Raw genomic sequence first — 25147 nt, 5'->3', positions numbered from 1 at the left:
TATACACTCGCATAGATATATAAATGTTTTGCCTTTAAGTTTAAGATTTTAATATTCCAGTTACTTCATGATAAAATCAAGAAGTATACTGCACCATCACTAAAACCAAGGCAGTTTTAGACTTCAGGATCTGCACCTTCTCCAAGAAGGCACTTTGTGGTTACGTTTACAATTACAATATTTCTTTCACACAACTGAAATCCTTCTGATGAGCTATTCTAATTTCAAACGAATTACACGGGCAGTAAATAAAATGATCTGATAAAACATCAATCATATTAGAACTTTTCTGACATGTGCAACGCGGTCCTGTCCCCTGCAGAGGGTTGAATCGATAATATTTTTTATTGTTGAAAACACTGAATTAATTCAGTAGAAGAAGATGAACGAGACAGATCCATGTCTTTAAAGACGCTGCCCATATTATTCCCAGCTTCATTCATCTTTTCAACTCATTGTTTCGCAGCGTCCATGTTTTTGTCTCTCCCTGGAAACTCTCCAGTCTGAATTATCAATGCGAAGTAGAAGAAGAACGACAGAGAGACACAACTTGATCAGTGGAGTTTAATCCAGTTTGTTTTTTGTTTTATACATGTCTGCTGGTTTGAAACACACTAGTTTAACAGTGTACCGTGTGGGCTACAACACCAGCCTCAATTCCGCGTCTCCAATCCTTTTTAAACCCCCTACTGAATCTTTTCAGGTAGTTTGTTAGATGTTTTGATTGGTAGTATGATGCATAACGTTGCATGATAAAGATACTGTGTTATGTCTCTGCTTCGTGGAATTCATTAAGGGAAATCGGTGTTTGCTGCTTACTTTAGTTATATTCAGTAATAATACTAATAATAATTTTGCCCTGCCACTCATCACAGAGGTGGAAGGAAGTCATCTTGTCCTTCACAGATTATGGAAAAGGTCATGATGGACAATGGATAAATATTTCCTGCAAATATGCTGCTAAGTTAAAAAAGTATAGTCCTGCAAACAACCATTTCCCTGAGTTGGCCGTTGTTTGTATATCACACCAACTTGTTTTTCTTTTCTGTCCTGACAAATGCCCGTAGACGTGTCAGAAAGAGGCACAAGACGACTTAATAATAAATGAAAGATTCAGTAGGGGATTAAACGCCAGCGGAGCTTTGAGGTTGTCACTGGCTCAGAAATGGAACCGGCCACTGGTGCCCATCCCAACCCAAGAGCACAACCACCTGGGTACTAAACGTAAGCTCGGTGTAGATCGGTGTATAAAAGGTTTTACGTAATGCTCACATACCATCAACATAGTTTCATCAAACCACAAGTCTTCACTTGGATATTTAAGCTTATAGCACATACAGTAAATAACCATCCATGCTGTGGTAATCATGTCTGAAAACCACCGACACATTTACAGATGTCCCAAAAAAAATTCACCTCTCTTCTCTGCATTACACAGTTATGGCTATCATTATGGAAAACAAAATGTGCTTCGATACGCCTCTACTGGCGGCTGTTGGGAGAATTAACGTCGATGACGAAATAAAAGTCCTGTCAGACGCTCTGACACAAAGGCATTTTTACTGCTTGTTTGGCTGTGTGTAAAAAAAAAAACGGTATTTTACTGACAGACCGAGAAGAATCTGGACTGTAGTCGCACTATTATGAATGTGTTTGTCAATAAACAACTCAATAAAAGTTTCATTTTCTTTCGAAAGAATTTCTTTTCAAGTTTGTACTTCAAACAATGAAAGTATACGTAACGAGACTTTTTAAAAGTAACTCTCCGTTGTGCATTTAACATTTTACAAAACCTTCCTCTGTATGAGCGCATCTCTGAAAGTTGTGCAGTTAACTTGTACGTAAAGGAGACAACTGTCTAATAGCTTGTATTTCTAATAAAGTCTGAGGGCCAGAGAGGTACGGTGTATTTATTCACACACACTATCTGTATGCATATAAATAACTGTTTTTCATGGTTGACTACAGTGTTCACTGTAATTACAGTCTAATTATAGTGTTTTCTTTAATGATGTGTCACTGTGATGTTGTGCTCTCGTCCTCACTTGGAAATAACCGCCTTCTTAGTAATGCTTGCTCTTCTGCTTCCTCCTCCTCCTGCTCCTCCTCCTCCTCCTCCTTGCCAAAGATGGCTGGGGATGGTGAAGGCGTCCACACTCATGCCCATGGTTTTCGAGGGGATGGCGCTGAACTGCTTCCTGTCCGAACTGTATTTGTAGATAGACTCCACCTGGGCGGAGCTGACTGTCCGCGGGCCCACTCCGGCCACTCGAGCAAGCTCCTGGGAGTCGGGGTTCATGGTGTAAACGCCCCTGAACTGACAGCTGGAGTCGCGGAAGAGGATGAGGAAGTGGTTGGCAGGACTCTTCTCCATCTCCTGAGGTTGGAACAGAGTGAAAATGTGTTAGTTTCAATCTGCTTGTACGATATTTAGATGTAAAAACAACGTAAGGCGGTGCCTGCAATTACAAAATTCATGACTGAGCTACCTCCACTATTTTGTTTTTTTGCGTTTCGTTGACCTTCCCAGCGAGGCAGCAGCGAGAGAGGGCGTTATGAATGATGAATTTGTTGGACTTGAAGCTCGGTTCTTTAAAGAGTTTTGGACCTGAAAACACAAACACAGGCACATTTATTTTCACAAACCAACGTCTAAAACTAAAAAAAAAAAAAAACTGAGACAAGCAGTCAAGACCTGAGAGACACTGTACTGCTTGGGGTTGTACCTGTGTATTCTGGGGCTGGTGAGTTTCCATTGGAGCCGCTGTCCCAGTCCTTGTCTCCGTTGTGGTTGGCCAGGCGGCTCGGTGTGACGCACCTTGAAGGTGAATCAGGGCGGCTGCTGGAGAGAGTTAAAACAGTGAAACAATGAGCCATCATCTTATTATACATGGCAGCAGATAGTAAAAGAGCAAGTAGTCGAGTGAGATAGTCTCTTGTCATTGTTCTCAGTTAAAACAAAAACTATAACATCTATTTACCAGTGTAAATAGATCATAACATTATGAATGATCTGCTATGGTCTACTACCTCCCTTGTTGCCTCCAAAACAGTTGTGACTCATCAGAGAATGGACATGGGTCTTCTGAGGGTGTGGTGTCTGGAAACACTGTGTTGTTAGTGGGGGGCCTTTGGGTCCTATTGGTTGAGGGGAGGGGCCTAAATAAACCTAAAATAAAAACTAAACAAATAATAAACGACTAGCTGATGTAAAGGAGCAACAGCTGTGGCTTGCTAGGCCTCTAAAGGCCTCTCTAATTAGTGTGTTGGAGGTCATTGATAAGATTAAAAAGCTGGACTGCCATGTAAACAATATGTGCTAATGTTTCAGGGAGTTTCATGTCTGTGAATAGAATAGAATAGAATGTCTTTATTGTCATTGTACAAGTTCAACGAAATTAAGGTGACCCCCCCCCCCCCCCCCCCCCCCCCCCTTAAGTGCAGTAAAAAAATAAATAAAGGTAAGGAAATGTAAAAAAAATAACTAGAATAAAAAAATATGTACAAAACTATAGACACTAACATGATGTAACACTGTTATTGCACATCACATGAAGTTATTGCACTTGTTTGTGAGAAAGTACTGCACATTACACATGTGAAATTATTGCACACATGTATTGCACATTATTATGGGAATTATTGTACATTCACATTATTATTTCTTTAGTGTTCAAGTTGTTCAGTTTGGTTTAAGAAATAATAATGTGAATGTACAATAATTCCCATAATAATGTGGAATACTAATAATGTGCAATAATAATAATGTGCAATACATGTGTGCAATAATTTCATATGTGCAACTTATAATGAAGTAGGTTTCATTAGCCCACATGTCAACCAATCTGTTCTATTCCAGTAAGCTAGCTATTAGCAAGTGTTTCAGACAGAGGAAGTGTGGTATTTCTTTTTTTTTTATGTTACTAAAACAGGTGGCGACGATCATTAGCTACACATCCGGGCTTCAAACCAGCTCCACAGGACATCACACCATATTTATACCCAGTCTATTTCACTTTCTCACAGTGTATGCGTTGTGTATCATCTACAACTAGCACCTGAAGCAATTAGCATATTAGCACGCATGTTTATAACTTCTGGATGCTTCATTTGCCTTTAGCTCCAAGCTCAGTTAAAGACCGCATGTTAACAGCACTGTTTATGAGCAACATTTGCATTTTAGCATACATGTTATGAGGTATACTCTTGGACTAGTGCAAATGTTGATCAGTTAGCCTGGCCATCATCACAGTCATAAGGGTTCCCCCTTTACAGAACCACAAATGTCTGTACTAAATGTAAGCTATTTCACTCAGACTGATGCAACTGGACTAAAACGATGAACCACTGGTACTGTCAGTAGTGTCGTCTCAATATATGCTGCAGTTGTGGCTGAGAAATCACATGACGTATGTGATGTACCTGTTGGGTTTCTTTGTGGGGTCACTTGCACTGTTCCCTGGCTCTCCTGTGGCTGCCAGGTTGAGTGAGGAGTGAGAATAGACTTTGGTCAGCTTAGGGCCTGAGAAAACAAAGGTTAAGGCTTTAAAAGACTTTAGTCATTGAACTCAGCTACAAACAGACTACACTTGTTGATCACTTTACCTGCTGCTGCCTTGGCTGGACTCAGAGACAGCTGTGTTTCCTCCCTGGTCATGCTGCGAGGCCGGGAGCGGGTTTTCTTAGCGGAGGATCGGCCTTGACTGGACGATTTCTGCTTAAGGACTTTGCCCAGGTCCTCCATGATTCTGAGTTGGTGCCTCCGAGCGTACTCCCCTCGTGTGAAATCTCCACGACGGCCCGGGGTGGCCGGGGGTGTGGGGGACGGCGAGGTTGTGCCTGCGGGGGGTGTATTGCAGGGAGAGGCCACTCTTTTGTCGGAGGATGTAGGTCTGAAACAAACCAGGAGGAATTACTTTTACACGTATGCAGCTCCAGCTTTGGACTAAAGTTAACTGACAAATTCAAGCGCTGCAAAGTTTGTGCGAATGTATTCATAAACGTTGCGTTACCTGTTTTCTCTTTCTTGCTCATGCCACTGTCTCCTCTTCTTCAGCTCCTCCGTTCTCTTCTGCTGCCTTTCCAACAACAGTGCCCTACGCTGGGCCATATCCCCTTCACTATGTACCTCGTCCTGCAACCACACAACCCGTTCACACAGCTGTCAAGACATAATTCATGTGCGCGCAAAAGAATTACTCTTGTTTCTCTTCTCATCGGCATGCAGCTTACCGTGAAGAAGAATCCGATTCCTCCTCTGGCTCCCAGTTCGTTCTGCTCTACGCTTGGCTCCAAAGCCTCATTCTGTCTTGTTTGTACTTCTTGCAATTCAGTTTGTTGTTCTGGCAAATCCCTGGCTTCTGTGGCCAGGTTCAGCTGCTCAATAGGGTCAAAGGGTTCTGCAGCAAGTTCTTTAGCAGGTTCCATAGCAGATTCTGTGTGGTCGCTCATGGAATCGGAGGAAAACTCCTGCCCCTCATCTGTTGGCTCATCACTGCCCCCCTCTGGTCCTCCGAGAGAAGATAGTGACACCTCAAGCAGGCTGCAGCGCTTCCCTGCACCTGCACCTCTTCCTCCGTCTCCTCCTGCGCTGTATGCAGCAGACAGGGACAAAGTCTCGCTCTCAAATGAGCACTCAGAAGGAGCACCAGAGCTGCTGCCACCAGCAGCCCTCGGCCGATCCTGTCTGGGCTGGGTCAAGATTGGAAGTCCCCCGACGGCCTCCACATCCTCCTGCTCCAGCTCTAAACTGAACTGGGTGGGTGTCTCGCTGGAGCCGGTGTCTGAGGTGTTCTCGTCAGGCTGTGGTTGCTGGGTAGTCTGAGGAGATTCCTGAGGAGTGCGTGGCCCGCCGATACGGAAGGAAGAGGTAGTCTGTACCTGACACTTGCTCGGGGACACGCGCCGCAAGTGGGGGAGTGTGTCCACGTTCTGGGTTGGCATCAGGACACGATTGAGCGGAGGGAACTTGAGCTCAGAAGGCCGTGGGTGGGGCTGGTGTTGGAGACGTGCGTGGTGTTTGGGGCTGCGCGGGGTGGCGGTGGAGTGAATCTTAGTGCGGGGAGCTGGGCAGGAGGAAGACATTATAGTTTTCGGGGAGGAGGAAAGAAGGTGAGAACGGCGTGATGGGGAAGAAGAAGTGGGAGGATTCGGAGGAGTAGGAATCACCCAAGCTTTACTAGTGCTCCTGGTTGGAGTCTTTGTCGGGGTTCTTGGTGGTGTCTTTGTTGGTGTGTGTGGAGGGGTCTTGGGTGGTGTTTTGGTGTTAACTCTAGGTGTTGATTTTGGAGTCGTTTTGGGTGTGTTTCTGGGTCTTTGGTTGCTCATGAGCTGCTGCTGCTGTTCGGTAAGTTTTTGCATGTCCTTCTGTAGTGACTGCAGAGCTTCACTCAGTTTCTGCACCACTTCATTGTATTCCACGAAAACTGCTTCACCTGGCTTCTCTGCTCCCTTTTCATTCTCGGCTCCTTTCTTACTTTCAATAGAGAACGTGACTTGCTTCTCTAACCGAGGAGGATTGGAAACGGATGGCTTCTCTTTCTCCGGCTCTCCGGCTTTCTCTTTCTCATTCTTTTCTTTCTCCTCTTCATGTTTCAGTTGTTCCTCCATGTGCGTGAGGCGTTCCTCCAGGGTCATTGTGTCCTCCTCTGCTCCTTCACCTCCTCCCTCTCCTTGCTCTCTTTTCAGCTGAAGGAAAGCAGTTTTCCCAAGCCTCTGTCTGTGCTTTGCAAAAATGGCTTCGATACGTCTTTTTTGGGCTTCAATGCTTTTGCGTTTTTCCTCAAGGCGAGCTCCGAGCTCCCAGGCCTCGGAGCCTGGTTCAGGGCCTTTGGGTCCTGGGCTGTCCTGCCGACCAGGCGCCCCCGCTGGTGTCGAGGGTGTGTGCGGAGTTCCGGGAGTTGTCGGCATTGGAGCGGAAGCCGAGTCCTCACCGGGAGCGGCAGGGTGTCTTCTTCGGTTGTCTCGCCGCTCAGCAAAGCTCGTCATCCGTGGACTGTTGTTGGTGCTGTGGTTTCCTTGGTGACCGCCACTCGGTCGAATATTACCGGGAGCGTTTCTCGGCGTGTCATCCGACGCTTCAGAGGAGTCAACGCTGCCATCCCGCAGTACAGAGTCGTCATCGCGTGACATGTCAGAGCTCCGTCCTGATCTCTCCTGCCTATCTCCCCGCCCTTGTCTTTCGGTATCACCCTGTTCTCCTCCTACTGGTCGGTGGAGGACTCCAGAACGACAGGGTGCTGAGCTACTGAGCTGTGGGTTATTCTCTTCAGGGGAGTGCAGGAAAAAACCTGCAGGGGCTCCCTCTGGCCGCAACCTGGGCTCCGGCCTACCCGACAACACACCTCTCCCACTTTTCTCAACCGCCCTTCCTTTCTTCCGATCTTTGCTGCCAGGCACATGTACCACCTGTAGAGCCTCCTCAATGGTTGGCAGCTCTCCCATTGGTGCTGTGTGTGCGTACGGGCCCCAGGAAGAGCGCTGTGTCGGGGCTGAAGCGCTGACCAGGTGACTGAGGTCCTCCGGAGGGCTGTACGGGACGCGTGTCATCCCCGCTGAAGTCACCGGTGAGGTCATAGCGGGGATGCCGGTGGTGAGGCTGTCAGTGCTGACAGAGCGAAAGACAGAATCTATTGGGTTGCCCATGACAATGTCAACATCACTGTCCAGGCCAAATGGGATGCTGAAAGTCACTGCTGACAGAGGACGACTGCAGAGAGGTGGGTGGCGACAAAATAAATGGAGAAATGGATGCGTTGTGCAACAAGTATGAAAAAGCAGAGACCACAGAAGCCAAAAAAAGGAAGATTAAAAAATTAAGATAAAACAATGAATGCAGCACAACAATTACAATAAAAACCACACCGAGTCTTTAGTGTATTTACCTAATTTGTTTCTTTGTCCAACTTTTGTTTTCTGCAAAGAAGATTAAAAATAAATGAGTCCAATGCAACGATTAATTGCATTCGAATGCAAAATGATAAGGCAAAGAAAATATACGTTTCTTACCAGGTGACACTGGCGAGGAGATGGGCACAAAGGGTTGTTTGAAGATGAGTGCAGGGGAACCACTGAAAATGGACAATATGGTTATACAATACAGAACTATAGAGCGTGTTTGATTCTGTGCATTTGGTTGGGGTCTACTTTGAATTTGACCGGGTCCTGTTTGTCAGGTTTTATGAAGTTATGCCTAAATAGATCCTGGTTTGTGACTGGAATATTTTTTACTTCTGATGGAATTATGTGTGAGGATGTATGCATGGGTGGGGTGGTGTCAATGAGATGCTGGTACCTGTTGCTGTTCCCAGTGACAGGACTGGTGCAGTCTAGTAACCCTGAGACATCTGAAAGACACAGAATTCACAGTATTCATTCATAAAATGCGCACAAAGCCGGTGTAACAGTGATTTTAGAGACATGTTCTTATTCACGAGCTGAAGGGACACACCTGTAAGGTCAACGGGTTGTATGGGCTGAACGAAATCAGGCTTCTTGACCTCAAACCACTCCAGCAGCTCTGCCATGAAGCTCATGATGTTCAGCTGTGGAAAAGGCAAAATGATACACGGATCAAGAGGACTGACAGCATTTTAGAAAGCAACTTCTCACGACGCAGACGAGTCGTTGCAGCCCTAGAGCAGACGACACCAAACTGGAATTACGGGTGAGGTCAGATGTCAACCTAACCAAGTTAACCCCTCATTCATTCATTCATTAATCTTCTGTAACCTGCTTGGGCTGGAGCCTATCCCAGCTTTCATCGGGCAATGAGGCGGGGTACACCCTGGACAGGTCGCCAGTCTATCTCAGGGCTAACACAGGTTTCCACCCGATTCCAGATTCGAATTCAGTGTTTGGAGTTGCTTTTTAAACACGGCTTTTTTTCCATTCATGCATCCATTTTTCAAAACATCCAAATAAACCACAGTCAAACGCCAAAGGTCATGCTCACGTGCAGAGTCGGTGGCGCATAGAGCAGGTCCTCCACAGCAAGGGGGCAGCAGCTCTGCAGGCTGCTCTCGCAAAACTCCTTGATCAGCTGCAGGTTGTAGAGACTGTCAGCCACAGACATGGTGTCCTTCAGACACACATCTGGAAGAAGCCAAATAAATGAAAATGAGAACATATTAATGTGAAGTGTGCAATACGTCTATATGCACGTGTACATAATTGTTTCAAGTCTATTTAAATCTGCAAAGGAAGTTCTCAAAATGAAAGACACAACTTTTGATGGATTTTCTATTCATCATCATTAGGCTGATGGAAGCGCACATCCGCTGTATATAAATATTTAATTACGGAGCATGTACATTGACGCATGTCTGTTAGAATCTGAGTTCATGAGTGTACCCTCAAGAGGCAGCAAGCTGGGGCAGTAGTAGTGCAACACAGCAGCTATTGCACAGCCATTAGACAGATCTTTGACCGCAGAGACCAGAGGGAAGGTAGGAGTCAGCTTAGACTGCACTTTGTCCTTCCTATAGCGGATCTAGAGAAGAAAAAGAGGGGGGAAGGAGGAGGAGGAGGACGTTGAGATAGGAGGAAAACAACAAGATGAGTTGTGCAAAACAGAAAAACAAAGAGAGGGTAAGAGAGGAGAGATCTTAAGAGATGTGCTGGAGAATTTAAAGATATGAAAATAAAAAGGGTTATAAATACAAGTTAGAATTCAAAAGTGGCAAAGGAAGCATAAAACAAAACAGCCGGGATTGTGTTTTAGTCAGAATAAAACTCAAACTGTGAAGCCAGCCAAACTCCAGCAAACTTGCAAAGTGAGGAAAACCCACAGAAAAAAACAAAGCACAAGACCAGTGATGCCTCGATTAGTAAACATTTGCACATGTACACGCGCACACACGCCAACCAGAAGGTGCAGGGTAAAGGCTAAAAATACATTGCAAAAAAAAACACAAAACTATACAATGAAAAGGAAACTATGAGTAGAAAAAAAAAGTAAGTGAGAATGAGGACGTTTGTCCTCCGATGTCCATGCAGCAGAGACGGGCACTGATGAGGCTGTGAGTCTTCACCTCTGATCAAAAAGATCTACAACATCAAATAAAACAGGTGAACGTTACGGCTCAGACGCTGCAACAATCTCTAACGCACGCATGAGATAAATGCTGCAAGTGCATCGACTGCAATTATGCTGTTGCAGAGTCATGTTGGAGGAGGGCGGCGGCGGCGACGGGTTCATCCTCAAAGAGTGACACCCAGCCTTACTATCCCTCCTGTAACATGGCCGTGTAACACAAAAACATAATAAATGTGATTAAATTGGGTTAAAAGCTAATGAGCTGTAATCGGTCCATCCAGCCTCGGGGTTGGAGTGGTGATTAGTTTGCAGTCAGTCGGTCGGTTGGTCGGTCGGTCAGCGTAGGTGAGGTGTGGCGATTGGTCAAGTGCACTATTACGGAGAGGTGGAGGATGAGGGTGAGAGAAGAGCGAGGTGTTATACGTTACCACTGGTGGCTTATTCCCCGACTCCTTCAAACAAAAAGCGATAGCATGCTGGATGGGGGATGGCAGAGAGAGGGAAACAAGCATAAATGACAAGGGGGTCGGTCACCATGGGAACCGCCACACCACAAAGTCATATGTCACTGCTCGGGGAGAGAGAGGAGGAGGAGGAGGAGGAAGAGGAGAGGAGGGGACCGGGACAAACAAAATGGGGGCACGGAGGTCTTTTAATAATCGGCGAGGAAGTAATTTCACCTCCTCTCCAACATCTCCTCCTCCTCCCCGTGGAAAAAACCTGAGGCATTTCAAGGTGAAACTGATGACTGAACGCAACCAAAACATCATCAGCTGACAATAATCAGCCTTTATCAGACATAACAGGCATTTGGACAGTTTCTAAGGTCAGCACATATTCCTACATTCCTACAGAAAAGGCACTTTTTCATGAGGGGACAGATAAAGAAGGTATGTGTGGCATTTCCAGCAAAGCACAATAATGTCAGCCGCAGCAGATTGACAGACAGAGAGAAAAATAAGACGAGAGAAGAAGAAGAAGAAGACACTTACGGGGACTAGTTTCCAGTACCAGCGGTTAGACTGACACTGATAGAGACGGGGAATAAGAAACAGAGAAGCAGAGCAGGGTCGGTGTTAGGAGCGTCAGCTAAACAGCAACGAGACACTGTCCCTTTTTGTAAATGTGTATGTCTGCGGGAATTTATGTCTGTTTACCGTTTCCTGGACAGACTGCAGGTCTGTGCACGTCTGTGACTTGGGGGGCTCGTCTTCTTCTGTGATTTCTCTCAGCTTCTGGTTCAACTGTGTAAGCACAAGGGCGAATGATGTTAAAGGAGAACTGTATGCTTAAAGGGGAACTACTGTTTTTTACAACCTGAACCTTATTTCTGGCATAAAATACAATAGTTTACTCACCCATATAACTTTGGGGTCATTTGGAGTTGTTCGGACAATATTTGGACCCGTGTAAATCAATATAGTGGGAGTGAATGGGGCACCGAAACGCAGCCTCTAAATAACGCATTATCTACCACGAAACTCGTTCATTTCGCCAATATTTTGTTAAGATACGCTAGTGCTAATCCCCGTTGAGTCCGGAGTTACCTGTTGTCTATTCGCGGAGGTGCAGCGGTTTGTTATTCTTTCTTCAAATTACAGGTAAACAAGCCGACCGTCGAGGGTGCGTGCGGCACTCAGAGATGACATCATCCAGGTCAGAGGTTAGTAGGTCAATCTACAGATCCCAGATGATGATAACAGGTAGCTCTAATGGGGAATAGCACTAGCGTATCATCAAAATATCGGTGAAATTAATGATTTTCGCGGCAGATAATGCGTTATTTAGAGGCTGCGTTTCGGTGCCCCAGTCACTCCCACTATATGGATATACGCGGATACTAAATATTGTCCGAACGACTCCAAATGACACCAAAGTTATATGGGTGAATAAACGATTGTATTTTATGCCAGAAATAAGGTCCAGGTTATAAAAAATGGTAATTCCCCTTTAAATCCTGCACACCGGCCCTTAAATGGCTATGAAACACCAAACCGACGGTCGGCCAGCTGGTTTTACTCTTCCAGCTCTTCTGGTTTCCACTTATGAATGTTACTAAAACCTACTGCTATCAACGCTAATATCTTTTCACAAAGATGCACAAGGTATAGCTGGCAGTTGGGTGTTGTTGTGTGTTTAAAGTCCTGACACAGGAGAACTGAGGCTAGGTCACAGTGAAAAAAAAAAAATAAAAAAAAAAACATGATGGAAGTATTTGTTGATTTGGTTTTCTGGTCTCACCGTGTTGACCCAGAAGAGCAGAGCGTTCTCCCACGGATCCCCGACGCCCATCTGCTCCGCCTCCGCAGCCATCTTCACACGTCCCACCGTCTCTTTGGCAGCCAGCGACATCAGCGAGTCAATGAGGGCGAGGTGGGCTTTCTGGACCAATCAGGGATGAGAGGGACAATTTGAGCACAAAGATTGAGAAAGCTGGAGGAAATATTGTACTTTTAACATCTACACCAATCAGGCATAACATTATGACCCCCTTCTTAATATTGTGTAGGTCTCCCTTGTGCCTCCAAAACAGTTGTGACTCATCAGAGAATGGACATGGTCCTTCTGAGGGTGTCCTGTGGTGTCTGAGAACACAATGTTGTTAGTGGGGGGTCTTTGGGTCCTATGTGTTGAGGGGAGGGGCCTCTGTGGATCATCCCACAGATACTTCATCAGTTTGGGATCTAGTGAATTTGGAGTCCAGGTCAACGCCTTGTGCTGTTCTTCATGTTTTTTCTGAGTTGTTCCTAAAGTGTTTTTGTGGGTGTGCCTGTGCCACACTCACCGTCTTGATAGGGATGTTGCTAAGGTCTTCTTCTGTGACGTCTGCATCCTGGACCTTTGGCGTGAAGCCTCTCTTAATGAGGAACTGCAGCAGGGCCGAGTTGTCAGCCGGGGACCCCTGCGACGCCGGCAGAGAGAGCCCATGCGCCTGGGCCAGCAGGGCCTGAGCTCGGCAGTAGATCTCCTGGGAGAGAAGCAGCTTGCAGATGGCGGGCTTGAGATGCTCCTGCTCATACTGGTCCTTGTAAAGCGGCTCTCGGAGCTCCACTGGAACGTTCTCTGCAAGGAAATGAAAAGAGGACTATTATGGCATGCTAGCAATGCGGCATTCAGATTCCCCAAGAGAATCTGTCCTTGTGACTTTGACAACCCTGACATGAAATTTTGCACAACTATCTATGGTTCCTAGAGGACATATGCTACAGACTTCAACGCTCCTTTCACTTTAGTCATAAATCAACGTTTTCTAATCTCCACCTAATGGACTGACACATATTTTGGCTTCGGCAGTGGATGTAAACTTAACTTGCAAGGCAGCCGGATTCTCACATAACAATCCATCTTGCAAGGCGTCACTCTCTTTGCTGTGCTTTGGTGTTATTCTAATTACTAAATGCCCGCATGCTACCATGCTGAACCAAAACAGTGATCAGGGTTAAGATTACGTCCGCTCAGCCAGAGCGCATAAGCTCCCTGGAAGCAGTTAGAAAGACGAGAGAGTCTTTTTCCAATTAAGAAAAAGAGAGAAAGAAAGTGTGTCTTTATCTTCACTTGTCTACTCCTCTACTACAAGGACGTTCTCTGAGCTAGAGAACCGTGAAGCCATTTACTTCAGCACATGTGAGATATTTCGTTCCTGCAGATACAAAGGAGGAAAAAACTGAGTCCCTCTTTGCATTGTTCTCTGAGAAAGGTACCTGCTGTAACTCTGGTGCAGAAAAATGCTTTGGTCAGGAATTTCCCCATGTAGTAAAAAAAAAAAAAAAAAAAAAAGGCTGCACGATGAGGGACTGCAGCCTTACTATGTGATTAGCTCTGCTAGAGAGGACTACGCGACTTCTAGACGAAACTGGAGACGTTTTCCTGCAATGGGAATGAGGTGACATCGTAAAGGAAGTGACAGCGTCTGAGTGCGGGGAGCCTGCAGAACGGGATAATGTCATCATCTGCATGAACAGCTAGGTTACCCAGGGAAGAGAGGCAGTGTACGACAAGTCATCTCAGACCACAACGAACGGGTCGATTTCATAGACACGTACACACTATGGACACAAAAACACACACTTCCCTGACCCACATTCAAACTCGGGAAAATCCTGAAGGTTGGAGTGAACTTCTTAATCTCTCCCATTTACTCAGTCCCCATTACCTTTACTCTTTCTCTCTCTCTCTCTCCCCTTACCATCTTCTGTACCCATTTCTGTGCACTGCTGAGAAAAAGAGGGGAGCAGTGTCATTACACTAACAATAGAGTGAAAGCGCACACTCCACTGCGGCGTGACACACACACAAACACACACACACACAGTTTGGGGTTGAACCCTTTCCCTTTCACGTTCTGCAGCAAGGGGAGGAAGTAGGACTGCCGTCGCTATGGGAACGGTGGAAATGGAAAGCGGTCATTTGTCCCAATCAGAGCCGATGGCAAGGACAAACCGGACTGCAGAGCAGGAACCGGCTAAACCATTTAACACGGCACTAATTCTATCTGGTAGAGACAGAAACGAGGCCGAGGAGCTACGCATCACAACAGTGTTACTGGTGTTATGTTGTGAAAATAATAATCAGTTGAAATGCCAAGTAGAATTATGTGGCACCAACAAGATGGACACTCATTCAACCACAGTGTCAATATTGTTTTCGTTGTGGATCAGCTGGATGTTTTAGTCCATTAACTTTGGCTATAAATAGCTTTTATGGTCTTGAGTCTTGAGTAGTTTTTATTTTATGCAGCCATCAGTTTAAAACTCAGCCATATTCAGTTTACATATCGCAGGGAGATATTGCAAGTCTTTGTACTGAAGGGCTGAAATCACAGTCATAGACACCAACACTAAACGATTCAAACACAAACAGTCACTGAGTTGACTCAGTATTTTAGTTTCATAGTCACAGCAGCTTTGAAACTCAAGAATCAGTTGAATGCCATGTTTTATTTGTCTAGACATCTGAAATCTATTCCTTCATCAGAGCTGTAAAATTGAATTTGTAGTTCTAACGATACAGGAAATGGATACAGTAATGTTTAGACTAGTAGTAATAAATGTATAGTTTTTGTTTTGTTTTTTAAAACTACTAAAACAGTTTTCAGGTCTCCTCAGTTCTGTGGTGCTGCTGTATATTAGTAGACTCTCCCAAGAGGCAAAGAAAATAAAAACTGGTTGTTGTAGGAGTAAGATTAATATTGTTTTCAACGCAAGTATCTGTGGGATGATCCACAGAGGATCCTCCCCTCAACCCATAGGACCCAGAGTCTCCCCACTAACAACATTCTGTTACCAGACACCACAGGCAGGGTTGGGTCAGATTACTTTGAAATGTAATCGATTACTGATTACAGATTACATGGCAAATTTTGTAATCAGTAACGTAATCTATTGGATTACCCAAAACATGTAACGTAATCTGATTACTTTAGGATTACTTTTTACACAACTTGTACAAGACATACACAATCTTATTTTCCTCTGTCTTTAATTCAAAGTTGTGGCGATGTTGCCAAGTACTGAACGTATTTTTGCCGACTGGAACAGGTCTATTCCCAGATAGCAAGAGGCTGGCGGACCACCGTCAGCCCACTGGGGATAGACCTGGCAGTCCGCTGGAGTTTTGCTCATCGGTTCACTGGCGGTCCGCGAGCGAGTTGTCGTCAAATGCCCCAATATTTTGTCACTATTGGTCTAAAACCTTTTTCATTTATTCAGTTATACTTCATCCATCACTTTAATAACATTTCATGTATTTTCTTAATATTCATGATAAGTTAAATTTCAAGAGATGGTGGACCACAAGTGGCATGCCACCAGCGGTCTGCTATCTGCCAATCTGTTTTTTTGCTATCTGGGTTGGTTGACGTTGACGGTTCCTCCATCTTGGGTTTTGATTTGAACCTTTTTCTTGTCAAGAAACTACACAGGCAAATGGATGATAATGACATCTAGTGAACAAACAAATGGGCTGCTTGTCAAATGAAAACACTGGCTAGGCTATCATAAAAAAGTTGCATTGTTTGCATGATAAAATGTAATCAGGTAATCCCCAACAATGTAACTGTAATCTAATTACGCATTTTTGTATTGTAGTCTGGGCTGATTACAGTTACTTGATTTTTGTAATCTGATTACGTAATCTAGATTACATGTAATCAGTTACTACCCAACCCTGACCACAGGACACCCTCAGAAGACCCATGTCCATTCTCTGATGAGTCCCAACTGTTTTGGAGGCACAATGGAGACCTACACAGTGTTAGGAATATCATTTTCTTGTTGTTGTCTAAATTCTCCAGTTGTCAGAATAAATGGAGATCACCTCCAAGAGCTAAACCTAAAATTGTGGACCACAATACAAACCAGTGGAGGACATGGATCAGTCTGAACGTCTCCCTAAAATCAGGTTCAGGAGGGTTTCAGAATAAAACGCCTTTCAAAAGTAAACGGTTGACAGTTGCTATGGATACGATGAACATGCGATGGACTTGCTCGTTGGTGACGTCATCGTGAAGTCATCATGTCGTACGTCCACGGAGGAACCGAGGTTTTAAATACAGGTCCTCTGACAGTCATCGGACAGAATCCACCATCCTAACGGATGCGTGAGGACCCCCCAACGACTGCATGGAGGGGTCCGGGTCTCTGCAGCTGGACAAAGGGACAATAGATCAGCTGTATGAGACGCCCTCAAGGTGTCCTTACCTGCGTTAAGCGGACGGGATCAAATATTCTCTAATGCTTCATCACCTGATTCATTGTCGGAGTGTGTTGATGCAGACTGACACATGAGACTACACACCGATCAGTCATAACATTATGACCAGGAGAGGTAAATAACATTGACCATCTTGTGACAATTCAATGTTCTGCTGTGAAACTTTTGGACCTGGCATTCATTCATGTGGATGTTACTTAAACATGTAGCACCCACCTAGACCAGACCAGACACCCCCACCCCATAGCAACGACTCTCCTTGATGGCAGCAGCCATCCCCAGCAGGATGTGGCCTGACACAGACACACACACAAAAACAGTTTAGGAACAACTAAAAACCCTCAGAAGGCCCATGTCCATTCACTGATGAGTCAGAACTGCTTTGGAGGCTCAAGGGAGACCTGCACAATATTAGGAAGGTGGTTGTAATGATAATGCTATGCCTGTGTATGAGTTATGCATTTGATAATCCTTGATTTTCACACTGTACTGAGTCCTCCCTTTGCCTGCAAGGGGTTTCCACTGGTGCTCCAGCTTCCATTTTAGGACATGCTTGTTAGAGTATATTGTGAATTGACCGTGGGTATGAATGCTTGTCTGTCTCTCTGTGTCAGCCCTGTGATGGACTGGTGACCTCTCCAGGGTGCACCCTGCCTCTCATTCAATGATAGCTGGGATAGGCCACGTCAGACAGATTCAATCTCAGCAGCGTCAGGTCTGTGTGTGGCGACTGAACCCCATGTGTGGGTTTATTGCTGCTATTTTCTTCCTCTTGGCTTCCATTAAAATTCTACGAGGCACCCAGTGGGCATGTTCCAGCTGACAGACGACAACAATGGAGCCTCCCTGCTGAGAGGCTCTCAGCTCTGCTCTCTTCCCGTCCCACTGACTCGTAGACCGGACACAAATGTGACATGAAACTCTGTCCAAAGCTATTAACAAAAAAAGTATGGATTATTGTATGAACTATTCAACTTCCCTGCTGTGGTGTTTAGTGTTGGTGTGCAGCCTGAGATCAGAGTCTTAGTCAGCAGAGTGTCATTTGCTCCCACACTGCTGACGAGTCGCCGGGGATGGACATCACCAGCAAGCGAAGATAAACTATAATGTCTGATTGATCCTTTCAGTCAAGCTGATTAAAAACTATAAAATCACCAAGTTAAGCTTCTCAAATGAGCAGATTTGCCACATCTCTTTGGTTGGCTGGCCAGACGAAATGAGAAATGTGATGATTAGATGGTGTTGGCAGATATTGATGGCAGCGAGCATGATGTCATCCAGCACAAAAACCTCCATAATCCAGACGATGAGCAAAGAGCTGGTTTAGCAGTTCTGGCAACAAAATATATTCATGCAAATTTACTATAATCTTTGTGAATCCACCTCAGATATATTAAATTAGATTGCATTAAATTGTGCAGGTGTTTGCGTTCACCTGACCACCCTGTAAACTACTACACCTGCTCGGACCATTTAGAAACATTAACTTCTCCATTTGTTTCGTGTCACACTTAATATAATTCTCATAATTCTTCTTTTTGGTGCAACTTCCACCCCAAAACTCTCCATTGTCTCCCACAGACCCACTGTGTCCCCTTCCACGCGCTATAGCCGAGCGTGCGTGCGTAACACTGACACAAATATTATGCGGTGCTGACCCATTTTACAGCCGACCCACACATAAGCCACGCATACACCTCCGCAAAACTGCGTGCCAGACTGAGATTCACTAAATTTTGAGGAGCAGATCCATTTTCTCTCCAGGTTAAGTCCCACCACAGGCCCCAATGAAGCCCCCCCACACTCTCTGACAAAAGGCTTTGTTGCACTGCAGCGATGACAGCCTCCAGTTCCTTCAACGCATCACGAACCACGGAGGAGATTCCTCCTGATTCACGTCAAATAATTGGCTGAAAGGGCCACTTAAGTGATATGGAAACCTACACGCGCTATTAAAGCCTGGGTTACGCGCAGGTGAACTACGAGCATCAGGGATCTTCCCTGAGATGGATGGATGCTGAGCAGAAGGATGCTGGAGGTTCCTCCACAGACGCCACATAAGAGGACGGGTCTAAAACTCGGAGCTCCATATGTAGCTGGATAAATTATTAAGCGCCCCACCCAAGCGGCGCCTCGGCGATGTGAGCAGCCGGGAGTACCTGCAGAGCCGTACGATTTCGACAGCAGCCACCGGACGCTGGCGCAGATCTTGGCCCGGTTGAAGTCGTACTGGTCCAGCGGTTTGATCTCCGGCCCCGAGAAGGTCTTCTTCATCGCACTGGGAGAGTCCACCATGGCCGCGCTGTGCCGCACGGAGGACACGGAGGCAGCAGCAGCAGCAGAAGCAGCAGCACCGGGGAAATGTGAGGAGGAGGGATGGATGGATGGAGGAGGAGGGATGGAGGAGGAGGAGGAGGAGGAGGAGGAGGAGGAACCTGTGATGCAGACAGACATAGACTGAAACAAATAAATGATGACACGATAACAAAAGTGTATTAGGGAGTATGAAGATACAATTACGGTGCCTGTAACCAAATAATAAAATCTGTTATGTGAGGGTTAAAGGGCCACCACCCTCCGGCTCCAACGCCCCCCTCCTGAACGTCACATGTGGGCCAATGAAATTATTATCAATCTATCACATTTATTCTAGCAGCACAATGAAGTACTATAAAAAAAAAAAAAACCCACACATTCTTTTCAGAAACGAAAATACGTATAATGAAATAATGAAGTGGCTTCTTCTAAAATATATTTTAAGTGCAATGCACGTCTCCGTCCACACGGTGGCGCCACCTCGCAAGGCACCAACTTCAAATCTGAGCCTCTCAAGTCAAATGTGGATGATTTGTGTTTAAGTTGTAGCTGGAAACTGGGCCTCGCAGTTTCACGCTTCATATCAGGAAGACTTTACATCCGTCAGACGTTTTTGATCTGTCATAGCACAAGTACATGAGCGTGTTATTGACGGCTCAGTTACAGTAACCGTCTCAGTGAGTCACGTCACCGAACCAACGTCCCCGGAAGCAGGACTTCCCCAGAACTGGAGTGTAGCCAATGCCATCATGAATACACCTGTTATGACTAAAAATAAAAATGTCTGCAGGAAATGAGTCTTTCATCTGGAGGTGATCAAGCTTATCACTCATATATATTGACTTTTTACAACCATCTTTATCTCTGTGAAGGTTCTCCGTCATCCAGGTCATGGTGTATCCAAAAAAGGTTAAAAAAAAAAAAAAAAAAGGCAACTGGACTTGTAGAGTTTTTGAGAAGACGTTTCATCCGAGCATCTTCTTCAGTTCTGACCATCTTTATGTCCATATCTTGTACAAAACAACAGCACTCGTGTTACTGTCATCAAACCGTGTGCATGGCGTGACAATACATGTCACGGTTAAAACTTCACTAAGTGTCAATAACCACACACCACAACCACACAGAAGGATGTCTGTGAGTAGCATCCAGGCCTCCACTATGCAGTTTTGACTCATCAGAGAACAGATGTGGGTGTCCTGGTTTAGGAACTAAACTGTTTTCGTGTGTGTGTCTGTGTCAGGCTGCATCCTGCTGCTGGGGATGGCTGCTGCCATCAAGGAGCGTCATTGCTATGGGGTGGAGGCGCCTGGTCTGGTCTAGGTGGGCGCTACAAGTCTAAGTAACATCACGTCCAAAAGTTTCCCAGCAGAACATTGAACTGTCACAAGATGGTTGGCGTATATTTATACAGATGAATAGATTTAGTTCAGATTTAATGTCATTGAGTTGAGCATTTGGCCATTGAAGTGAACATTAACAGTGTTTCAAATAATAAAATGCCCCAATTTGTGGTATTTGTGGTAATTTTAAACAGTCTTCTGAGAGAATAACCCCCCATGTGGAAAGCTGCTGTCAGCTGGAGTGTTTGGTTCATTATAGAGGTGGTCGATGGATGGATGGATGCCTCTCTGGGTCCACACTGGCACGAAGGACATGAATCTCTGTTCCAAGTGATGGTTCATAGAATTCCTCGCTGGAAAACCACACTCTTCCTTTGACCTACCTCGATCTAACTACTTTGGGTCGTTGAAATGTGTCCACAGGTGGCCGAATCTCAACTAAAAAGGAAAAGGCCGTGGTGAAGGTGAAGGTTTTTCTTCATGTAAAAGTGTGCAAACAGCGGGTATTGCGAAACTGAGAGCAAACTGCAAACTGAGCATAAACATAACATCAACCGGTCTAGGGCCGCATGTTCAGGAAACAAGAAAACCACGACAATCAATTTAAGTTAAGCACTGTAGCTGAGGCTCGTACAGCTGCATATCTTCTTTTAGATAATTATCTTCACGAGAACATCAACGACCCAGATTAGTCGTTCTCTTACGTATGAAAGCTGCAGTGGCGATCTTTAAAACTTTAGTGCTTAAAGAAGCTTCTGTTGAAGGAGAAACTGCAGAATGTGTCTCTGGTAAGACGATATTCAAACTGTAACCAGAGGAAGGTTTTATTTTTTTTATTATTATTTAGACACGTATACAGTCCCGTCTGTGCTTGTGGCCATAACAAGGAAACAGGGGATGAACACAAGAGAATGAATGCATCTGTGAGTTACCTTCCGGGCCAAAGTGAAGTTGATACTGAAGGAAGTGCAAAAAGAATAGGAGGGAACGATCTGAGAATGTGATCTGATCTGGGGTTTTTTTTACCTCCAATTATTTTTGGACTTCTCTAGTAGGCTATGAAAAGCAGCAGTGATAGGCACCTTTACTGGAAAGAGATGACATGGACACCTAAAAAAGAATAGATGCATTGTTAATGATATCAGTCAAACTACAGCTATTACAGCTGCCTGCAAGTGAAAAAGACTGAAGATTGTCAACACATAAAGAATGAACTGGTCATATTAGGTTAAAAAGGGATGTCTAGGTCAACTGTCACGGGGCAGGTACAGTGTGCGTTCACCACCCGGAAACCAGCAGAACCAGCAGCAGCAGCGGCGGTGTCAGCCTTGAAGAACGCTGCAGAACCAGTTTGGTCTTCTGGCACAATCGCCCGGGCAGGCGTGTCACTACACGTCAAAAAGGACTGAGGGGAAATGAACCGGTAAACAGCTCTAGGGGCAGTTCTTCTTCCTCAAGTCAGGTGTAGACAGCGGTGGCATCTGATCCAAGTCATCTGATATTTGTCATCATGATAAAGACGAGAACAGGCTGGTTGTTGTTAGACTCTGGTTTAAGCTCAGGACAGAGGACACCAACTGCTCAGACTCCAGACTTCTGCTCGGATAACGCTCCAGGTGTGTATGTGCCTTTATCTGTTGTGTACAGGTTTTACGCGTGTGTGTGTGTGTGTGTGTGTGTGTGTGTGTGAACATAAAACAAACGTCATATAAAGCTCATAATCTCGAATAATCTATGGACTAATAACAGGTTGTACAGATTTGTGCTCAGATATTGTTACCACTCCAGAAAAGCTGTAAATTGTAGCTTTACTGCAGCAGGAAGTTGAGTTCCAACCATCTTTTATTTGTTCAGAATTTATGAAAACCAAGCGAGGCAACGATAACACATGAATGAGTGGAACATTGCAAAATTAAACCACTAACTCAACTCCCTAGATCCAAATTCTAGCAAATTTATGTCAATGAAACAATTTACTTGACTTTTTACTTGACTAAATTTATGCTCAGAAAGTGAATTTTCCACTTTTGTGGATCCTTCCCATCAAGCTGGCACAACGTCAGCTGTCAGAGTATAACTAACAGCAAATAAATCACCATTCAACTCTTGATGCAACACTGGACTCACTTCAATATGTTATGAGCCTCAGTTTATATTTATTTACTTCTTTTAACTGGTTTAACTTGTTGCACCAGGGGTTTTTTAGCAATGCAGTTTCAATCGTGGTGGTTAGCACTGATGCCTCACAGCAAGAAGGTTCTGGGTTCTAATTTGTGTGAAGTTCTCCCTGTGTCTGTGTGGGTTCTCTCCAGGTACCCCAGCTTCCTCCCACCGTCCAAAGACATGCTGGTTAGGTTCATTGGTGATTCTAAATTGGCCGTAGGTGTGAATGATTGTCTGTCTCTCTGTGTTAGCCCTGTGATTGACTGGAGACCTGTCCAGGGTGTACCCCGCCTCTCGCCTGATGACAGCTGGGATAGGCTCCAGCCACGCCCCCGTAACCTTTCACAGGACAAGTGTTTACAGAAGGAGGAATGAATGCATGTATGTGCATAAGCTTGAACTGACACTTTGACCCGACTTCAATAGATTTAAATGCACCTGAACGTGTCCAAACTTTAGCATTTCTTAGCACTGCTGCTGCTGCTGAGCTTCTTTTCTTGGGCATATGAAGAACATAACACATCTGTCTATACCAGCTTATCCCTGTATTACTTTGCATCATTACCTCATGTCATTTTGGTGCAACACCTTTGTCTTTATTCATGATATTCATCATGAACGTCGTAAGTTATATTCAGCCTCTTTACCACTTCAACCATTGATTAACACTAGTTGTTTTTCTTTTCCAACTTTTTGGTTAGCTACTTAAACCTGATACAATATGTAAATATTTTTTCTACTTCAACATATTTACCTTTTTCTTGTCTTGCTTTATTCTATTTTTTGTATTTTGCACTGTTGTCACTGCCGCGGATAATAAAGTCATATCTTATCTTGCATATTTTCACCCCCTCCTGCAGATTAGCCAGCTATGGGTGGCTCCTCCTCCAGAAAAAACTTTTTTTGGCAAAAGAAGAAGAAGAAGAAGTCACCTTTGGACAAGGCCTTTAGTCAACTGACGGAGGCATTGCCCATTGACACATACAAGACGAAGAAAAAGAAGAAGAAGAAGAGCAAGAAGAAGAAAAGTATTCCGTTACTGGATAACCTGAAGAGGGATAAGCCATCCCAGAAGAGGTTCTCTCTACCGACAGACAAGAAAGAGCCCATATCTCTGAAAAGACTTTCTCTGGGCAACCTGAGGAAGGAGTCTATTCCAAATGCCTCCACGGAAAAGAAGGAAAAGGACAGTGGAGGGGGGCTGGGAAGAGTCGGAGAACAGATAAAAGGGAAGTTTGCTCAAGGAACCAAAAAAGGCCTCGGCACTCCACCAGAGGTCGTCCCACCCTCTGCGACCCCGAAGGAGGAAAGCGAGGCAAAGGAGCCGTCCAGAAAGAAACTGAACGACATCATGAGATCCCTCTGGCCGGCCGGACCTTTGAATGTGTCCGGGAAGAGCGAGCCTCCACCAGAGGTAGTACCAAACTCTGCAACTCCGAAGGAGGACATTGAGGCAAAGGAGCCCAAAAAGAAACTGAACGACATCATGAGATCCCTACGGCCGGCCGGACCTTTGAATGTGTCGGGGAAGAGCGAGCCTCCACCAGAGGTAGTACCAAACTCTGCGAGCCCGACGGAGGAAAACAAGGCAAAAGAGCCACCCAAAAAGAAACTGAACGACATCATGAGATCCCTCCGGCCGTCCGGACCTTTGAATGTGTCTGGGAAGAGCGAGCCTCCACCAGAGGTAGTACCAAACTCTGCAACTCCGAAGGAGGACATTGAGGCAAAGGAGCCCAAAAAGAAACTGAACGACATCATGAGATCCCTCCGGCCGGACGGACCTTCGAATGTGTCAGGGAAGAGCGAGGCTCCACCAGAGGTAGTACCAAACTCTGCGACCCTGACGGAGGAAAACGAGGCAAAGGAGCCACCCAAAAAGAAACTGAACGACATCATGAGATCCCTCCGGCCGTCCGGACCTGTAAATGTGTCTGGGAAGAAAGAGGCTCCACCAGAGGTAGTACCAAACTCTGCGACCCCGAAGGAGGAAAACGAGGCAAAGGAGCCACCCAAAAAGAAACTGAACGACATTGTGAGATCCCTCCGGCCGGCCGGACCTTTGAATGTCTCTGGGAAGAGCGAGCCTCCACCAGAGGTAGTACCAAGCTCTGCAACTCCGAAGGAGGAAAACAAGGCAAAGGAACCGCCCAAAAAGAAACTGAACGACGTCATGAGATCCCTCCGGCCGGCCGGACCTTTGAATGTGTCTGGGAAGAAAGAGCCTCCACCAGAGGTAGTACCACCCTCTGCGACCCCAACGGAGGAAAACGAGGCAGAGGAGCCACCCAAAAAGAAACTGAATGACATTATGAGATCCCTCCGGCCGTCCGGACCTTTGAATGTGTCGGCAAAGAGAGAGCCTACACCAGAGGTAGTCCCACCCTCTGTGACTCCGAAGGAGGAAAACGAGGCAAAGGAGCCACCCAAAAAGAAACTGAACGACATCGTGAGATCCCTCCGGCCGTCCGGACCTTTGAATGTGTCGGCAAAGAGAGAGCCTCCACCAGAGGTTGTCCCATCCTCCGTCCGGACCCAAGGCAGACGTGTGAATGTGTGAGGGAAGAGAGAGCAGACC

The 25147-nt window shown here is 45.5% G+C and overlaps 2 protein-coding genes across 2 annotated transcripts; one reads left to right on the top strand and one right to left on the bottom strand.

Annotated features, from left to right (window-relative positions):
* Positions 1-1980: 1980 nt before the first annotated feature.
* On the bottom strand, positions 1981-19344 carry LOC311507121 (calmodulin-regulated spectrin-associated protein 3-like). Its single transcript, XM_084571340.1, has 19 exons — positions 18907-19344; positions 12822-13099; positions 12278-12418; positions 11194-11280; positions 11029-11064; positions 10465-10512; positions 9352-9490; positions 8954-9093; positions 8450-8543; positions 8294-8345; positions 8008-8069; positions 7884-7914; positions 5233-7708; positions 5013-5134; positions 4606-4892; positions 4423-4522; positions 2727-2842; positions 2490-2608; positions 1981-2377 (listed from the first exon to the last, which is right to left on the bottom strand). Exons 1-19 carry the CDS (start codon positions 19199-19201, stop codon positions 2042-2044), a joined length of 4959 nt encoding a protein of 1652 aa, XP_084427466.1. The 5' UTR covers positions 19202-19344; the 3' UTR covers positions 1981-2041.
* A 2558-nt stretch (positions 19345-21902) lies between these two features.
* LOC311497053 (uncharacterized protein) lies at positions 21903-25141 on the top strand. The gene is made up of 2 exons (XM_084557158.1): positions 21903-22022; positions 23430-25141. The coding sequence occupies exon 2, from the start codon at positions 23441-23443 to the stop codon at positions 25127-25129; it is 1689 nt and encodes a 562-aa protein (XP_084413284.1). The 5' UTR covers positions 21903-22022; positions 23430-23440; the 3' UTR covers positions 25130-25141.
* Positions 25142-25147: the final 6 nt, after the last annotated feature.

This window comes from Chelon labrosus, assembly GCF_963514085.1.
Source record: "Chelon labrosus genome assembly, chromosome: 2".
NCBI lineage: Eukaryota > Metazoa > Chordata > Actinopteri > Mugiliformes > Mugilidae > Chelon > Chelon labrosus.
The sequence above is the reverse complement of the archived record's forward strand: the minus strand, read 5'-3'. Positions and strand labels throughout refer to the sequence as shown.